This window comes from Crotalus tigris, unplaced genomic scaffold, assembly GCF_016545835.1.
Source record: "Crotalus tigris isolate CLP2741 ecotype Arizona unplaced genomic scaffold, ASM1654583v1 scf7180000017614.5298720, whole genome shotgun sequence".
NCBI lineage: Eukaryota > Metazoa > Chordata > Lepidosauria > Squamata > Viperidae > Crotalus > Crotalus tigris.
Genome location: NW_024096513.1, coordinates 4,568,788 through 4,588,374, shown reverse-complemented (window position 1 = coordinate 4,588,374; position 19,587 = coordinate 4,568,788). Strand labels below are relative to the sequence as shown.

Here is a 19,587-nt window from a genome sequence, read left to right as displayed (position 1 = left end):
CTTGATGTATTCACCTCTAATCTTTTTCTTGACTTCAGTGTGCTTGACGTTGTCGGCTTTATTATTATTATTGTTGTTGTTGTTGTTGTTAATGCAACGACTGTGCAACCATCGCAATGTGCAGTGTCTATGTTCCCTGATGTGCAGTGATGGGTCAGTCTAATTCAAACTTCACGTTGGCACGTTACATGGGATGTGTGAACACAGGATTGTTGCAATGTATGGAGAGCCACAGCTTTGGCACTGAGTTGTGAGAAACACCACTTGCTCCCCAAATGGGTTATAAAATTGGAGTTAGGAAATTAACAGTTATTTCAAATCTTGCCTTGTGGTCAGTTCTCTTAACTCTCACAGGACTAAAGGCTTCCTGCAGAGGACTCCAAGGAGACATCTAGAACAATATCAAGATCCAATGATTTTTTCCCCCCATGAAGATGATTAGTCAACTTACAAAAATAATTACTGAAGAATAACTGTTTTTACAAGTCTGTTCAATCAAGAGGATCGGACACAACTGTTAAGTTCACCGATATTCGTTCTTTATGTTGTTTGTTTTCTTTTGTGGAGAAAAAATATTTTTAATTAGTAATTAAAAACCCTTATTTTACAAAGATTTACAGCTTTTGGCAGAGTATCATTCATCATTAAATAATAACTATAATAGAAAAGGGAGATCAAAAAGGCTAATTTTGTAATTAAAAATGCAATTAATTTGGACAGATCAATTCCATCAACCAACTTGATATAATAATATTTAATTGACCCAAAACATTAAAAAAAAATTGGGCACTCAGTACAAAAGCAGCTGAAATGATGGGGCCACGGAGGGCAATAAATCAAGAATTATCTCAACTCACTCATGAGGTTTTTTGTTTGAGAAAGGAGACACCTTGTAACATATTTTACTATGTTCTTTTTTCATGATGAGGTGCTTGTCAGAAATAAACCTCAAGTGATTAAAAAAAAAATCAACAGACCGAAACAAAAGTGACATCATTTTTCAAGGATTTTTTTTTCGATCTGAATTTTGAATTTCTCCCACATAGTAATATTTCATAATCCTTAACAGACTGAAACACAGAAGAGACTATTTGTAGTTCAAGGCTGAACTGTTGGTTCCTTGCTGCTCTCTGACCTCGGCTGCTTTCTTAAAGACGTTTCATTACCAAACTAGGTAACGTTTTCAGTGCTAGAAGGGAGTGGGGTTTGTCCCACTCCCTTCTAGTACTGATGGTGTCACCTAGATGGGTAATGAAACATCTCCAAGAAAAAGCACCCAGGATCTCAAAAACATAAAAATGCTACCGTGTGGAACTCTTACCTCAAAAAAAGTATCGGGGCCCAAAATGAGAATTTTCCCGCCTTTTCTCAAGGTAGTGTATAATTTTGCGGGGGACTCTACTATTTCTTATAAATAAAAAAGAAGCAATCTTTTCAATGAGAAACTCAAGCTTGATCCAAGATACCAGCAATGTTGGCATGTATATGGATGTCCACTTGGCGCCACTCAGAATTGTCTAAGCGTCTTCTCACCAACAAAGGTGACTGGATATGCATGGATGCTCAGATCCAAGCAAAGGTTTCTCATCAGTCAAGAGGTTTTGGATTGGTGGCTTTCACATCTCTTTGGGCCCAATCCTGGTGTGTTCATTGCTTAACGCAAGTAGTGAAGCTTCTGATGAATCAGTGATGTCAACCATGGAACTCTTTCACTTGAGAACATTCAATATGAAGGTCCTTTGACGGAACCTACTTCAGTTAGCTGAGCTGAGGCAGAGGCCCCAAGGCAGACAACTGCTTCGCAAAACCCAGGAAGGCCCGGAGGTCCAGGTAAACCAGGACGTCCGGCTTCTCCTGGAGCACCTGGAACACCTCGCTCTCCATGTTTGCCATTGAGAGCTTGACCAGGGGGACCAGGGGGACCTGGAAAAATGAAACAATATACAGTTTATAATTGCGTGCCAGACCCCCTTCCACAACCACCGTTGCTTCTCGAAGTTCTAAAGACCCTATCACCTCTGTGGGAGATGAAAATATAGCCCCCTTCTGGTATAATAAGATAGGGCTATATGGTCATTACAATGGGTTATTAATGTAAGTGATGTTGAGTTATTACGCTTGCTATGTTCCAAATTATTAGCAAAATAAACCTCTGAATCTTAAAGTAAGAATTATTGTTTTGTGTTGCTGTCTCTTGTCTTTTCCATTGGTGTTTTTTTTCCCCACAACACCTCTAAAAGACTTGGGTGAAGTCTCAGAATTCACGTTTTATTAGCCACCTACTTGCCAGCATCACCTTTCAGGAAAGAAGGCCTGAACAATAGGACTTGGACATGCAACAAACAAAATCTAACACCCAAGCTGATACAAACTGGAGGTCAGCTAGATGCTAATGGCCAAGGCTTCAGATCTAGTGACGAGGGAACACCACAGGAAAAGAGACAATGCAGACTGTACACTGATGTCCCTTGAGAACTCCAACAGTCTCTACAAGACCTAGACCTGGGAGACTATTGATATCAATTGTTTAGAAAGCAGCGTAGTGGTGAAGTCTCTATACCCCAAAGTCTCTTCTGCCGTTACTTTTTTACTTCTCCAGAGATAGCTCTTTCACTTCCTTTTTGTGAGTACAAAATCTATCTTATCCATAACTAAATGAAGATGTATAACATTCCCCAAAGTGATCTCCTCCAGACCTTTTTTTTTGGCAGCAACTGCTTCATCCTTCCCACTATGAAAAACGTTTGAATCATTCCAAAATCTTTCTCAAGGGAAACTATAAAGCGAGAGCACACTGCACTGCTTTTATAACTTCAGGCCCATAGCTGTAAACATATCAGCACCTTCTCTAAAACTGTAAAAGATTCACAGATGGTTTATTTTGTGCGGTGTCTGGAGATGGAACTTTCCACAACTCTTTATTTTATTTTATTCATTAATGTTTTTATGCCAGCCACCATCTCCCCTAAAAGATGACCCTGAGTGGCTCTGACTGTCCTCCAAAGATATCCCGTGTCAGTGCCTAGCTAGAATGACTGGGAACCCTAGAAGTTCTTCCACACTGGGAGGTGGAACCCAGTCTTGTATGTCTGTTTCTCTCAAGGTAACTCCAAAAGATCTTCTCACCTGGTATGCCTGGAGGCCCTGGCATCCCTTGATGACCATGGCCAGGTTCTCCCTGGTCTCCTTCCTCACCCCTCTTTCCTGTAGGATAAGGAAACCACAAAAATTAACCCTTATTAGATTCATATTTTGTAGACATACTGTTTGACTGGACCTCCTTTCCAGTTAACAAAGCCACAAAGATGACCTTGGAGGGACTGGAGAAGTGTTTTTTTTTTTTTTTTGAAATGCTTTAAATCCAGGACACAGAGAAAATACTCAGACTGGCTCCACCCTAACTTATTGGAGTGTAAGAGAGGGAAAAGGGAAGGGGAGGAAACAGGCATTTAAGATTCTGTGATTTGGTGGCTTCTGGTCAGTTGTGACTCCTTGATGACTGTCTGGACAAGGCCCTGCAGTTTTCTTGGCAATGATTTTAGAAGCGGTTTGCCATTGCATCCTCCCTAGAGCTAAGAGAATGTGACTGGCCCAAGATCACCCAGCTGGCTTTGTGCCTAACTAGCGGTTTTCAGTTTCTTAACCTCGTCCCTTAACCATCACACCAAACGAATTCTCTAAGATTCTGTTATTATAGCCTGTGTCACTACAATTCCAAAATGTGGAGTCTTATTTTCTGACCAGGCCCACCTCAAAGGGCTGACACTAGCCCTTATCTCTAAGTTACTGACACATAAGGCATTATCCACAGCAATGCACAAGCAGGACAAGAAGCAACGGATGGAAACTAATCAAGGAGAGAACCAACCTAGAACTACGGAGAAACTTCCTGACAGTGGGAACAATTAATCAGAAGTTGTGGGTGCTCCATCAATGGAGGCTTTCGAGAGTAGACTGAACAACCATTTGTCTGAAATGGGATAGGGCAGTGTTTCCCAAACTTGACAATTTTAAGGCATGTGGACTTCAACTCCCAGAATTCCACAGCCAGCAACGCTGGCTGTGGAATTCTGGGAGTTGAAGTCCTCATGCCTTAAAATTGTCAAGTTTGGGAAACACTGGGATAGGGCTTCCCGCCTGAGCAGGGGGTTGGAATGGACCGTGTATATTCTATCAAGAAAACACTCTAGAAAATTTTTCTCAAATCTGACCTCCTGCAGCTATGCTGAGATAACTACTACCAGTAACATGATTTTTAATGGAAAAAGAAAATGAAACTTTCACAGCATATGAGGCTGAAAAGGGAGAAGGGGAAGATCCACAATGACTATAGAGGCCCTGACACCAAGTCCACCATTTAAAATATTGGGGGATTGAACAGATGTTCCTGGCAAGATTCTCCATGCTATTAATTCCAGATGTTGTTGGTATCTGATAAGTAGAGTTAGACATGAGGTATCTAGCTTTTGGGGGGGTTGACTCTAGCTGAGAGTAATTCTTTCCCCAGCATGAATTAAGCCTTCTTTAGCAAGATTTGCTGAAAGTTTGTGTGAATTTTGGCAAAGGAAGCATTCCCCATTTAGAACCCACATGTTTCCTAAAGAATTAGGATGGAGCCTTTTGTAATTTCTTGCTAATGGCTTCTCTGGGAACTTGAAGGATAAAGTTCTTCACGAGGATCATGAATGAACTTGCAGGTGTCGATTTATGGCTACGAAACCCTCATCAGTCAGATAACAAGCCCTTATATGACGTGTCCAGGCTTCCTACCTTTGGGCCCGGTGTTGCCTATCTGTCCAACAGCTCCTATGATTCCTGGAAGACCACGGGAACCTGGATGTCCGTGGGGGCCTTGGGGGCCAGGTGATCCAGTAGGCCCTGGTGGCCCAGGTGGTCCCATCGTGCCACTTCCACCCAAAGCTTCTCTTTTCGCACTCACAGCTAACTCAGCCAGTTGTTCTGGAAGGCAAAGATGAAAAGAAAGCAGTGCATTGTCTCCCAGGGGTCGGCACCCTTCCCAAATTCAGGAAGTATCCAGACAGACAGTGAAGACACGTTTCTCCACAAATGTACTCCGGTTTATGGAGACGGCTGCTCCCCAACAGCTGTGTTTACAAAACTGCGTTAATTACCAGCCCGGCAGCTGTATTTGCCCAACGTGATGAGCTGGATTAGTTTTCATTCGGTTCAACGATTTCTAGATTAATGTTTTATATGAACCCGGCTAGTTTGTTAGCTTACGATTCAAGTTATTGTAGACAGTTGGAAAATGGATTCAATCATAACCAGATAAAATGTGTTCTGTAGCTGCTGCTTGATTCCCGGGGATTTTGAAGATACAAACATGGAATATTTGTGCGTTATCTTTTTTCAATCTCCCAGTCTAGCCTACAGCTTTGGTATTCCCTGGGGCAGGGGTAGGCTACCTTGGCTCTTTTATGACTCGTGGACTTCAACTCCCAGAATGCCTGAGCCAGCCATGCTGAGGGAAAAGGGAGAGGTTTCCAAGCTGAGCCAGGCTGGCTCAGGCATTCTGGGAGTTGAAGTCCACGAGTCATGAGGGGGCCGTAGTTCCCCATGCTGGCTCAGGAATTCTGGGAGTTGAAGTCCACGAGTCATGAAGGGGCCGTAGTTCCCCCATGCTGGCTCAGGAATTCTGGGAGTTGAAGTCCACGAGTCATAAAGGGGCCATAGTTCCCCCATGCTGGCTCAGGAATTCTGGGAGTTGAAGTCCACAAGTCCTAAAAGAGCCAAGGTTGCCTACCCCTGCCATGGTGGTTCCTCTTTCAAGCATTGATCAGTCTTGATTGTCCCAAAGGTGCTTTTTCAGGAGGCAACTGGACTTTCTTGTTTTTCTTTGAAGACGTTTCACTTCTCATCCAAGAAGCTTCTTCAGCTGGTGGGGAATCCTCCCTCTCCTCAACATCCAGTCAGAGCTGAAGAAGCTTCTTGGATGAGAAGTGAAACGCCTTCAAAGAAAAACAAGGAAGTCCAGCTGCCTTCCAAAAAGCACCTTTGGGTCAACCATGACTTGGAGGACGGAGAACCTCCACAGACATCAGTCTTGATTCTGCTTAGCTTCTGAGTCCAGGCAATGTGGTTTAGGGGCTGCTTCTACTCAGATCGGGGTGGGCAATGATGGCCCTCTTGTGGACTTCAACTCCCAGAATTCCTGAGCCAACTTCTGGAAGTTGAAGTTCAGAAGTCATCAAGAGGCCATCGTTCTCCACCCCTGGCTTAGACCGTTTTACTGAACAAGGGTCAATGAATGGCCATTAATTAAGGCTAAATGGGACTTGCATGTCAGACCACCCACAGGCCATCTGCATCTGATTTGCATCTCCAATCATCCCCACTTCACACTACAGGGAGTCCTCAACTTACGACAGTGACCGTCCAAAGTTACGTGACTTATGACCGTTTTTCACACTTATGACTGTTGCAGTATTCCTATGGTCACGTAATCAAAATTCAGGGGATTGGCAACCGGCTCAAATTAACAACAGTTGGTGTCCCAGGGTCACGTGCTCAACTTTTGTGAGCTCCTGACCGGCGAAGTCAATGGAGGAAGCCAGATTCACTTAACAACTGGGTTACTAACTTAACAACTGCAGTGATCTGCTTAACAACTGTGGCAAGAAAAGTGGGGCAAAACTCCTTGAACAAATGTCTCACCTGACAACATTTGGGCTCAGCTGGGGTCCTACCTATAGTAAGAACCGGCCAGCAGAATTTCAATGGGTCAAAAATTCAGGCTGTAGTTAGGGACGGATTTTAAGCGCGAGGATTGTGAGGTTGTTCACACAATCCCGCCCTAAAAGTTTTAATTTTAACCTACTAAAAAAGACACACATTTCTAGGGATGTCATACAGTGTCAACCAGGACACCAAGTTGCAGCCCCCAAATATGTCCACAGCCAAGTGCCAGGCCCACTGGGATGAATCACTGCCAAGCTCGTGGCATTTGATTCGTGAGCTTTAATTTTCCTTTGTCCCTGGGTCATCACACTGGTTAGTGTGTGATTTGGCCAGCAGTGACCTTTTGATACACTGACCTTGCAGCATTTTGACCACGACCTCAACAATATGCTGGTCTCCGGTGTCCCTGCCCTGGAGAATGGAAGAGAAGGCGCGGATGGTGATCTTCTCCTACGTCACAATGCCAGCAATCACAACACTCTTAAATCAGTTTGTCAGGACCTAAGATTCTGCAGGGAGGCTTCGAGTTATTATACTCAAGCAGCGTCTGTCCAAAGCTGGTCTGCTTCAGTTCTCATGCAATCTTCACTTGCCTGCCAGCCTCTGGGCTCATGCCTGTCACTCCTTCCCTCCCCCCCCCCCCTCAACACACACACATAACAGAGATAGACTCTTGCATTGAAACCTTCAGCCACAGATGCAGCTTGGAGTGGAAATTTATATGCAGGATGAATAATGCCTGGAGAAATGTGTATAACATGTATTAAAACAAGCAGGAACGCATTTATTTTTTCCCTTCCTTTCCGTGGGGAATATCCTCCCCTGTAAGGTACGAGGCCCTGGCTGAACAACCCCTTCTGCACTTTCCTACTGGTTGGCTGGAAAGAGAATTGACTGGTATTTGATGTTCCTGCCAACATCAAGGCCAGCAGAGTGAAGAAGAGTGGGGAAGGCACCCAGGCTGGAAACCAGGAGATTGTGAATTCTAGTCCTGCTTTAGGCATGAAGCCAGCTGGCTGATCTTGGGCCAGTCACTCTCTCTCAGCCTGGGAAAGGAAGCAACAGGAAAATGCTTCCAAAATCTTGCCAAGAAACTGTAGGGACTAGTCTCCAGGAGTCAGCACAATCTCAAAGATTATATGTATATGTATATGTATATGCATATGTCTGCAACAATTCTAAAAATTCAAGTCCCAGGTATATTCATTTGTAAGAAAGGCATACTAAAACACTGATCTCCAGGACAAAAAGTTTTATTAAAATACTTTTAAAATACTTTCTTTAGCAACTGCTAACGTTGTCAAAGTGTAAGCAGACATTGGGAAGCTCTCGTCTTATGGGCCGGTAACACGCTCAATGGCCAAATTATGGACATTGGAAGAGCTATACAGACAGGTTTTCCAATGTCTGCTTACACTTTGACAACATTAGCAGTTGCTAACGAAAGTTTGGTATTTTAAAAGTATTTTAATAAAACTTTTTGTCCTGGAGATCGTTGGTTTAGTATGCCTTTCTTACAAAGATGTATATACATATATGCGTATTTATCTGTATATATGTATATACTGTGTATATATACTGTGTGTGTATATATGTATGTATGTATGTATGTATGTATGTATGTATGTACACTCACATACATATTGCTATGGCTTAATTAAAACATTCCCAAAAAATCAGGAGTAGGGAATTAGGGTTCTTAGAATTCTCCTTGCAACCATGTAAGCTGAAGGTCCTTACGCAACTGTAGTACCGGTGCTTCAGCAGAATATCTTTCATAAAAGTGAAATTGCATTTACAATGGTGACAGTCTAGAGGAGTGTCTCTGCATATAGCAGATTATCTCAGTGAGATTTGTGCAGAGGCACCTCAGAAGAGATCTACCACACAGTCTGTTTTTCACAATAATGAAATGGCTCTCAACAGTCAAGGATCAAAGATCTTCGAAAGCAGACTCCTTTCAAGGGACTCATTCCACGCTGGAGTAGGCAGCCTCTTCTAGTACTGAACCTCTGAAGGGAGAATGGTTGAATGACCCAGTGAAAGAGACACCACACAATTAGAAGGCCAAGGCCAAAGCGGTACCCCACTGATTTTTGACAAGCATCCCACGTAAGGTCAGTAATTCTCCTATTCTGCTCCAGGAAGGATCACTGATCTAATTCCATGCCAGGAAAGCCCTGCCCAGGATGAGGCTAATTAGAAGACAGAATTTGCATGTACAGACCCATAATGAAATCTTCTCAATAGATCTTAAGAGGGGAAAAAAAAAAGACTTTAGAGATCTTTTTTTCTCTAAGATCACCCCTTCTGTAGCGAGGTCTATATACCAGGTTGACACCATCCTTCAGAGGTGTGGAAATGAACCCCTCAAATTCTCCACAATGGCCACACAGGATAGAGAATTCTGAAGTCTGGAGAACATCCTGATTGGCCTTCAAAATTGCCGAGATGCCAGCTCGGTGGTGGCATCCTACGACATGGAACTATTATGATATTTACTTACTGGGGCACCTCGCAACCCAGGTATTCCAGGTACGCCACGTTCCCCATTAGGTCCTCGAGGGCCAGGAGATCCTGGGAAACCTCTGACTCCAGGTGCTCCGATGTCTCCAGGAGGTCCAGGAAAACCAGCCTCCCCACGGATACCTTGCTGTGAAAGGACATGAGCAGCAGTTTTTGTTAACCTCAGCAACCTTAAGATATGCGGACTTCAGTTCTCCAAATTCCCCAGCCAGTGTGCCCACGAATCAATTAACAATCAGAAGTGGAACTGCTGGACTACTATGAAATCTGGGGAACTTTTTATGATTGGCTGAAAAGAGAATACGGTTAAAAGATAGTTAACACCAATATAGATGGAAGAAGAAGGAGCAGATAAGGAGGGAGACCCAGGCGACACAGTATTGAATAACTGGAGGTTGTATAAATATTTATAGACATATATACCGAGAAGGTTAGATAAATAGAAGTATTAATGTAAGAGAAAATTAATCTTATTGTATATAATACAGATAGGGAAATTTGGAGAGAGGAGTTGCTCGGACATTACCCCTGAATTGTATCTGAAGAGGGATGAGAGGGAAGAAAGGAGAAGGAGAGAGAAAAGAGTAAAGGAGGGGAGAAGGAAGTAGGAAGGTTGGAGGAGGAGAAGAGAAGTGGGAAGGAAAGAGAAGAGGAGAGGAAGAAGAGGGAAGTAGGGAAGAGAAGAAAGGGAGAAAGAAGGTAGAGAAGAAGGAGTGTGGATACAGTGAAAGGGGAAATGGGCGAGCAACACCAAAAGTCATGTGTATGTATTTATTTCATTTTATCAAAAGTATCTTATATATGAATGTAAAAAGAATGTATGTTAACATCTGATAAATATCACGGTATATGTATGGGGGAGAGTTTGGAAAAATAAAAAAATATTAAAAAAAAAGAAGTGGAACTGCTGGAAGTGTCACTGTAAGTTGACATCATCCTATAATTTTTCACTTGACAACCGTGACATTTAGCAAGTGAGTGGTTGAACCCAATTATAGTCATTAACTGAGAACCACCTGTATTAAAATCCCAACAAACGGTGAGAAGCAGAGGTAGCAGCAGATGCGTCCATTTTAATGTTTAATATGGCAAATATCAATAAATATAACGCACACAAACAAAACCTCTGTCGGGATCCTCCATAACTTTTAAAAGTGAGAAGGTGTCCTGGGGGGGGGGGAGGAAATTTAAGATCTAGCTATTTTAAGAAAAACATTGATGCAAAAATCTTCCAGAGAGTAACAAACGTGGCTTTGTATCATATTAAAGAAAATTGCCTGATGTTTGCCTTAACATTCATTATCAATTTTTTTTATTCTTTGCTATTTGAAGGCATTAAAAAATGTAAAATAGCCTAGTTATACGGCATATGCAAGGGATCAGCTATAGAGCTATAAAAACTGTTTTTGATATAAAGTTGCAGATCCAGCAAAATTATCATTTTGTTCTTAGCATAAATAACCCATTATTCAAGTCTTTTTTTAATAAGAACAATTATTTCTCATCCCCAATCAAAAGAGTTATTATATATATTTTCTGTATTTATTTATTTAGATAGATAGATAGATAGATAGATAGATAGATAGATAGATAGATAGATAGATAGACAGACAGACAGACAGACAGACAGATAGATAGATACCCAAGATAAACCACATTGTTCAAAACAAAGATATAGTCGCAAATAATCACCTGCCCCTTTGGTCCAGGTTCACCCAATTCACCCTAAAAATAAAGAACAAAGAGAAATGTTGAGCTAAGGCTCCAAATAGATAACAGATTTTGAGATTTCTGGGGAAGGACAATTAGCCAGTGGAACAGCTTGCCTTCAGAAGTTGGGGGGGGTGGGGGGGCTCCATCACTAGAGGCTTTTAAGAAGAGACTGAACAGCCACTTGTCTGGAATGCTTGAGCAGGGGGGGTTAGACTAGAAGATCTCCACAGTCCCTTCCAACTCTGTTATTGTTACCAGCAAAGGTGGGGCAGGCCTCTACTCTTTTGACCTTCACCACTTTATTTATTTATTTATTTATTTATGAGACTTATATACCGCTTTAAGTGCAAGCACTCTCTAAGCGGTGTACACCAGTAAGCAATGTATATATATATTTCCATTGCCCCCAACAATCTGGGTCCTCATTTTACCTACCCCGGAAGGATGGAAGGCTGAGTCAACCTTGAGCCGGTGAGATTTGAACCGCTGATCTGCTGAACACAGTCAGTTAAAGTGGCCTGCAGTACTGCACTCTAACTGCTGCGCCACCTCGGCTCATCCCACTTTTGGCATGGGGGGGGTCAAAGCATGTTAGGCCACCCTGGAGAAGGTTGATGTTGTAAGGATGTTCTCTCCACCATTTTAACTTTTAATATTTTTATTCTGTTAAGGAGCTGGGAAATTAACCAGCTTCTCAGAATTCCTCTCTGGACAGGGAGAGGACTCAGGATCACCCACACTCACTCCATACAGCAGCTCTCCACCAGGAGACTGCAAGACAGTGGTCTCCAGCAGGCTCAGAGCTCTGGGAACCAAGGGAATAGACCATCTTCACTCAAACAACAGTCAGCCCCTTTGAAAGGATACTGGATTCTCCTATTTCCTTTCTTCATCATTTCTGGAAATTGCTTGTTAATAATTAAGAGGGATGGGCTTCAACTCCAGCATGCTGGCTGGAGAATTCTGGGTGTTGAAGTCCAGCCCTCTTTAAAGGGCTGAGATTAGAAACTCTTTAGACAATCTCACCTTCTGCCCCTTTTCTCCAGAAAGGCCTTCAACACCAGGATCCCCCTAGGAGAAAATAAGAAAAAGCCATAATAGTCAGGCATGTCCCATCTTGGGATGACCACTACCACTACCACTGCCTCCTGCAGGCAGGATGTGTGTCAAGTTTTGAAGCACAGTTTTGCTGGTGTGACAATGATTGCTTCTCAGCTTGCCAACGAACTTGGGTTTGGAAGACAGACTTCCAAGATCAAAAAGCCAGACTGTGAGAACCAAGGACAGTGCACCAGGTGTCTGCCCAGACCCGGAGACACTTTCTCATAACAATATTTACCCACCTAATTGGGCAATGTGACCTGATCAAGAGGAAGGAGGGAGAATTCTATGCTTTTACTATATGGGGTTGGAAGGGGTCTTGCCAGAGCTGGTTTTGCTTTCATTAGTGCCGAAGTGATGTACTCAATAAAGTTTTACATTAAGCGATTGGAACATGTTTGCTTGGTTGGGTTCGATAGTTGGAACCTTGACAGGGCAAGCATTGCGTAGGCAGAAAAAAATGCTCTCTCTTTGCCCACCAGTGACCGCCAGCTGAGTGAAGGCGTGCACCGCAACTACACAGATTCGGACACGACTCAGCTTCTTCTTCCTCATCCTGCGGCTCGCTTATTTACTTTTCATTTCTAACTTCCAAGTGACCTCACGTGAAACGGAAAGGGACAGCCGAAGAGCCAGAGGTGACCCAGGGGCCATAAAATGCCTAGATCTGATCTGGAAGATCCTAGACGAAAAGAGGCCCTCTAGCTACCAGACCAGAGGGAACATAGTTCTTAACTGCTAAGTCTGGAGATAGTTTTTGAGCTCTGGACAGAGACATCCACCGGATCTGCTGCTTTAAGTCAACAGAGTGACTTAAATCAGTCATTGCAATGACTGATTGTGCCCCTTTTATACATGTCAGTCTTTAGATCTGCTGGTGGGAGGGGTAGGGTCTAATTCATTCAGCCCATTTTTCAGGGAGGGGGATGGCTAAGTAGAAGGGTGTTCCCTCCTGCTTCATTTCCCCCCCCCCCATCTGAAGAGAAGTCAACTGCCAGCCTCTGAAATTCAGCCATTTTATTGCAAACCAGCAATGTAATTTCAGAATCCTGGGGAGTGGGAGGTAGGCAGAAATGGCATGCTGAGGGGAGAGGGACGCAGGAAGCCCCCCCTAATCCATATTGTTGAAGCCCACTTTGAGCTGACTCAAATAATCAGCAGATCAGAGAGAGTGTTGCTGATTTTGTTTTACAAAAACAGATCCTTAGCTGATCATGCAGATTGCTTGGGGGAAAAGACGTTTAAAAAGCTTCAGAGAGATCCTTCTCAAGACTCTGTATTTTAATCCTGAATTGTTGGTCTTAAAACTCCTTAAAGGGCGTCCGTGTCACTTCTTGCTTCTAGGAGCTTGTACTGCAGTTTTAGGAGCCTGACACCTATTTTTCTCCATTATCCCAGGCCATTTAATCCTTCCACTTGCCCACATTTGCTGAGACTGTCTCAGCTCACGAAAATCTTTCTGTTTTTCCTTATTTATTTCATAGTTATTGATTTGGCTGAATCTGTTGCTGTTTCTCCATTGATTTCTATGGATTAATTTTACAACTCTTTGTATGTTTTGTTGGCTGTCTAGGGAATATTTTATGCCGAAGGCACCGCCAGATCAAAACTTAAAGAAATAAAATATGATCAAAAGAGTAGACAATAAATTGCTGGTTGCTTCACTGGGCTAGCTAGGTAGTAACGATGATTAAAAGGAAAAAAATGCAACAGATGTACTTACAACATCTCCTTTGGACCCACTTTTTCCTGGGAAGCCCTACAGGGAGGAAAAGGGGGAAAAAATGAAATATAGAAGATGTTCAATCTATTGTAGCACTCTGTTGAAGGTCTTCAATGGGTTTATTCCAGATGGTTTGGGAGCACAGAATTCCCAAATTGAATATCCAGGAAAACTAGATAATCTAATCACCACCAATGTCATTTGGGAATGACCAAACAATGCCAATTTACGGGATTTCAATGGATCACCTGGTTGGCTACTGCAGAAAATTAAATGCTGGACAAATACATCTGATCTGAAAAAGGTTCTTGTCTTGCTGTTACTAGCAGCCTTCTAATTAGGAACCAAAGTCTCCGTTCTGGGCCATCAACTTTAATGTTATCCGGATCAGGACAAGCCGCCCTTTGGCTCATTCAGGGTTTCAGTGAGGGATAAAGAGTGTTAAAAACTGCCTTGCATGTCAATGGTGGTGAGGCTGAATAAAGGAGAGGGCAGAGCTACAGCCCAAAGTGATATAACGCTATATGAGAATGACCTAGGACAGGGGTAGGCAACCTTGGCTCTTTTACGACTCGTGGACTTCAACTCCCAGAATTCCTGAGCCAGCCGTGCTGAGGGGAAAGGGAGACTTTTCCAAGCTGAGCCACGCTGGCTCAGGAATTCTGGGAGTTGAAGTCCACGAGTCATGAAGGGGCCAAAGTTTCCCCCATGCTGGCTCAGGAATTCTGGGAGTTGAAGTCCATGAGACATAAAAGAACCAAGGTTGCCTACCCCTGACCTAGGAGGTAAGAGAAGCTGACTAGGGAATGGTCAGGTTAAGAGAGGGCATCGCCCGCAGCTGCAAAATGTAAGATTGATGTAAGCCTTCCCAGCTAGACCAGGTAAGAAAAAAAATGACCAGATGAGCTCATTCTACTTTACTGTAAGGCTGTCTAAACAGAATCTTGCATGTTTGAAAGTACAAACCTCCTGCCATCACCTTTAGGGTCCCTGCTGACCCTATTTCTACACCCTTTATGCAGCTGTGGGTTATTCCCTCTCCTATCTGTTCTCTAGGCCTAGCAGCGTGGTGGCTTAGTGGTGGAGCTCTCACCTCACAATCAGGAGGCTGTGAGTTTGATCCTAGGCAATGGCAGGTATTTCTCTCTTGGGCACAATGAGTAATTGTCTACTGTGAACTCCGCATAGGCGTCAGGAAGGGAATCCGACCAGTAAAGGCTCAAGCTCTGTTCAGTCACCCCGACTCCATCCAGATGCATGGGATTACAGGGTTGTTAAAAATAAAACAATAAATCTGTTCTCTAAGCAGCTTCTCTTCCCCTCTGCCTGCCGAGGCCATTCTCATCATACCCTTAGAATTGGGCAAGGTCAAATTTCCCCCTCTTCGTGCGCGCGCGCACATACACACACACACAAAACCTTTTGTGGAGGCACCTGTATTCTGAGGATCAATAACTTAACACATAGGAGTGCTGTGACCACAATAACTGTACTAAATGGCATTCAAACATCTCCACAATCAAAACATTTTAATTAAATACTTAAAGTGGCCAAAATCTCATTACATTGTTGAATCTGATCTGTTCTGTGAGAACGTATAAGCTATTATCAAATCTGCTTTTCCCCCCTGTTTTTGTGAATCGGTTAACATTTCAAACTTCACAATGCTACATGAAGTCATGCAACACTGCTGGAAAATTTGGCTGCCAGGAAAAATGGGGATTGCAGAAACAAAAATCTTGCAGAACGTGTTTTTTTTTTTTAAAAAAAAATAAAAAATAAAAATCAGGGGATTTCAAATTGACCACTGCTGATCACAGAAAATTGACCTCAAGTCAGGAAGGTCAAAATGTTACCTTGCTGCCTTTAACTCCAGGGAGGCCTTGTGGCCCCGGAATTCCAGGCGGGCCCTGCTCGCCTTTAGGGCCCTGGAAGGGAAGAGAAAAAAAGGAAAATAAAATGTGAGGCAGAAAAAAAGGAAGAGAACAAAGACAGACACACATGCACACAAACAGTCTCTTTCTCCTCTCCGCCGGCTTCACTCTGCTTTTTTTTCCCCGCCGGGTGAGAGCCGGGCTACTCGGCTCCAGACCTGCCCCACGCTCATGGCCCTGCCCTTCTCGTGCACTCTCTGCCCTTTGACGTGTCACCCCCCCCCCCCCAGCCATGATTGTTGCGTTGGCGGCGCTCAGCCTGCTGGGTTCTGTGTGCACGAGGGCAAAGTGAGAGAAGCGGTTGGAGCTGAGATACAAGAGCTTCACAATGACAACCTTCTTGGAGTTCATTCAACAAAATGAAGATAGAGATGGTGTTAGATTCAGCTGGAATGTGTGGCCTTCCAGTTGTCTTGAAGCCACAAGAATGGTGGTTCCAGTTGCTTCTCTTTCACACCACTAAAAGAGCATCATGATTTGCCTCCCATTCAGTACGAGCCAGTTCTCTGCAGTCACACTACCTGCCGTGCTGTTCTAAATCTGTTACGGTAATTTCAATAAATATTGCTGACGCGTTAAAAAAAAAAAACAGTCTCTTTCTCCTACAATAAAGCCTGAATTTTACACTCAATAGGTTTTAATCAATAAAGGAGAATATTTACAAATATTGAAATGAGGGCTCTTTGGAGCTCTCTGATATTGGTTGTTTTCTTGTAGATGTTTCATTACCAAAATAGGTAACATCATCAGGGCTAGTAATTATGATGCTGTCTGAGCAACCCAGCTCAGACTAGCACCAAGGTCCTCTCAATAGGTTTTGGATGTAAAGGACAAAACTGAATTTGCCAAAGAACAAATTTTAGTGAATCAGTCCAGATAATGTCTGTAGATTGAGTCTATTTGGATTTAATGCATCCTTTCCTCCCAGTTGGGCCATAAAAATCAAAGTTTTACTGTATCTGCAGGCCACGAAAGAATAGCTGGCAAGGAATTTACGTGGAACAGCTTAGCTACTTTCACTGGCTGTCTGAAAGATATACAATTCATAAAAGCAAAGTGTTGTTAATTAAACAGCCATTAACTTCTACCCTGCCTGGTAGATACACGCTAAAGCCATAAATTAAGGATGGGGAAGACAGCTCTTAAGTCTGACATGGCCGATAGCCCCTGTGCTTTGCATCTTAAATGGCAGAAAGGATCTAAATTCGTTTTAAGGATTACAATATAAACCTTTGCATCAACCACTGATCGTGGCTGGTTCCATTTTTTCCAAATATAGGGGCGTCCTCAAAGATTTTTGTAATTTTTTTTCCTTCCATTGAGCTGGGTCCAATATACTAATAGTAGTAGTAGTAGTAGTAGTAGTAGTAGTAGTAAATAATAATAATAATAATAGTAATAGTAATAATAGTAATAATAATAATAACAATAATAAAGTTGGAAGGGACCTTGGAGTCATCTAGTCCAACCCCTTGCTCAGACAGGAAACCCTATACCATTTCAGACAAATGGCTGTCCAGTCTCTTCTTAAAAACTTTTTAAGAAGAGATTAGACAAACATTTGTCTGAAATGGTATAGAATTTCCTGCCTGAACAGGGGGTTGGACTAGAAGACCCGTCCAACTCTGTTGTTCGATGCTCTATGATTTTCCAAAAGAATGAAATTGGTCATGTACTGCCTCCTGGTGTCAGAATAAGTATATCCCTACACTGTGTAAACCAAGAGGTATGGTGGAAGTCATGTAAACCTCATACAACAGTGACATACTATCTGTGTTTGTCTATTTGTAACCTTCGGTTGGATGCAGTGGTGCACCCTAGGGCAGGGGTAGGCAACCTGGGCTCTTTTATGACTTCAACTCCCAGAATTCCTGAGCCAGCCATGCTGAGGGGAAAGGGAGAAGTTTCCAAGCTGAGCCATGCTGGCTCAGGAATTCTGGGAGTTGAAGTCCACCAGTCATAAAAGAGCCAAGGTTGCCTACCCCTGCCCTAGGGTAACCATTTTTGAATCAATGTACCTCCCTGAACCAAGCAACAGACATCGTCTACTAGCACAGGAGTCATAAGAATGTGGAGAACAACCGTGCAGATAGAAGAGACTGTCATCTGGAGGAGTTGGGTTTTCCAAGGGTCTCCATTTCCTTCTTCTTGGAGGAAAGAAAAAGGGATCTGTTTGGATACAAGGGTTCATACTCACCACTTTTCCCTGTGGCCCTGGAGGTCCTGTGGGCCCCCTCTCACCCGGATCTCCCTGCAAAAGAGAAGGTGGAAGATCAGATGGTCATGAGCAGAAGGAATAACTGTGAGGAACAGGAAGAAGAGCTGCAATCAAATCTGAATCCAGGCGAGAGCTGTAATCTGTGTAAGTGACTCCCGCAATTATTTTTGTTGGGTATTACCGTAGATTTTGATGTTAAAGAAACTAATTTGATGTTGAACCTTATAACAACTGCAAGATTATTGGTGGGGCAATATTGGAAGAAAAATTTGTTGCCTACTTTGGAAGAATGGATACTTAAAGTGTCTAATTTAGCAGATATGGCGAAGATCTCCGCCTATTTGAAGGACCATTCACAAGAAAAATATATTATGGTTTGGAGAAGATGGATTGATTATATTCAGAAGAAATATGAAATTGAAAAGTATTATTTTACTTTTGAGTAGGTTTTAGATAATTATTAATAGTTTTAATTATATTATTATTATTGACTTAATTTGTTAACATTTGTATTGAGAAGGAGTTTATCTTATGGTTTTAATTGAAAGTATAGTTGGTTTATGTTAGTTGGATTATATTTGTTCCTTATTTTGTTTTACCCTGTAATCAGCTCTGGGAAGTGGGGGAGGGGGGGAAGGGGTGGGGGGTTTATATTGTAATAAATTTATAAAACTTTTAATAAATAAAAAAGCCCCTCCTTTGCTCTCAAAGATAGAGCATATTCAGCTTTTCAAGGTTCTTTCTATAACACGATAATAAAATTAGTTATTAACAGGCATGACTTCCTAGTTGAGTCTACGTTGAAAGACTAAACCAGGAGGTCCAATTCGCCATTCACTCTCAGTTTTGAACACAAAACAGGGGTTCAGGAACCTGAGTTCCCCCCCAAAGGGCGGAACTACACCTCCCAGAAGCCCCAGCCAGCCAGGCCCATGATGAGAGAGGCCCCAAGTTGTCATTCCATCCTTGTAACGCACAGTAACTCCAGCCGGAATGGAAGAGCAGGATTTGCAAAAAAGAAACACTGCATCTTAAGAGGAGAGGATGGATCCCCTCAAAAGTCTTAGAAAAAAAAATCAGACTTTTTGGGGGAAATTAAATGGACAGCTGAAATCCTTTCTCTATCACCCACGTGATGGAAGAAAGACTTCACCTCACAGGGAAAAAGTTGGAATATTAGAATAGGAGAGTTGTAAGTTGTCGGGACTGTAAGCTCACAATTCTTTGCAGACTTACTTTCAAGCCAGCGCTGCCTTGGGGACCCACTGCTCCTGCTGGACCCGGCTCTCCCTAAAAGAGGCAATGAGGAAAAAAAGACAAAAAAATATGTAGCAGGAGAACGAAATACTGAATTAAAAGAAAAACATGCATGCTATGAAAGCAAAGTTATTTACATTATGATTTGTTCAGCTCACCTTTGCTGAATTGCTTGCATTATTTCATAGGGCAATGCTGCCCCCTTCCGGCAGCAAATAGGAAGTGCAGGCATCATAGCCATCCCCTTTTGGGGAATTTGAAACAATCAGCAAAAAATGCCAGACTTTCTCCCCACAGAGGGAATTGTACAAAGTTCAAGCTTTTCTTTCTTGGATTCCTTTATTTCTACGTTTATAGACAAGAAAGGTGACATGAAGATGGCTTTAGAAAATAAACATTTAGGTGGCTTGGGCTAA

General features: G+C 42.7%; 1 protein-coding gene across 3 annotated transcripts in view; it reads right to left on the bottom strand.

Moving 5' to 3' along the window:
- Nucleotides 1-517: 517 nt before the first annotated feature.
- The window catches only part of COL9A2 (collagen type IX alpha 2 chain), a 52,140-nt gene continuing 33,070 nt past the window's right edge, over nt 518-19,587 (bottom strand). For all 3 annotated transcript variants that reach the window (XM_039329821.1, XM_039329812.1, XM_039329827.1), the window contains 11 exons: nt 19,151-19,204; nt 17,894-17,947; nt 15,619-15,690; nt 13,763-13,798; nt 11,965-12,009; nt 10,918-10,950; nt 9,206-9,352; nt 7,056-7,110; nt 4,771-4,959; nt 3,127-3,204; nt 518-1,923 (listed from right to left, as the gene is read on the bottom strand). In XM_039329821.1, coding sequence (XP_039185755.1) covers nt 1,724-1,923; nt 3,127-3,204; nt 4,771-4,959; nt 7,056-7,110; nt 9,206-9,352; nt 10,918-10,950; nt 11,965-12,009; nt 13,763-13,798; nt 15,619-15,690; nt 17,894-17,947; nt 19,151-19,204 — 963 coding nt within the window. In that variant the 3' untranslated portion in view covers nt 518-1,723. The remainder of the gene's footprint in view (nt 1,924-3,126; nt 3,205-4,770; nt 4,960-7,055; nt 7,111-9,205; nt 9,353-10,917; nt 10,951-11,964; nt 12,010-13,762; nt 13,799-15,618; nt 15,691-17,893; nt 17,948-19,150; nt 19,205-19,587) is intronic.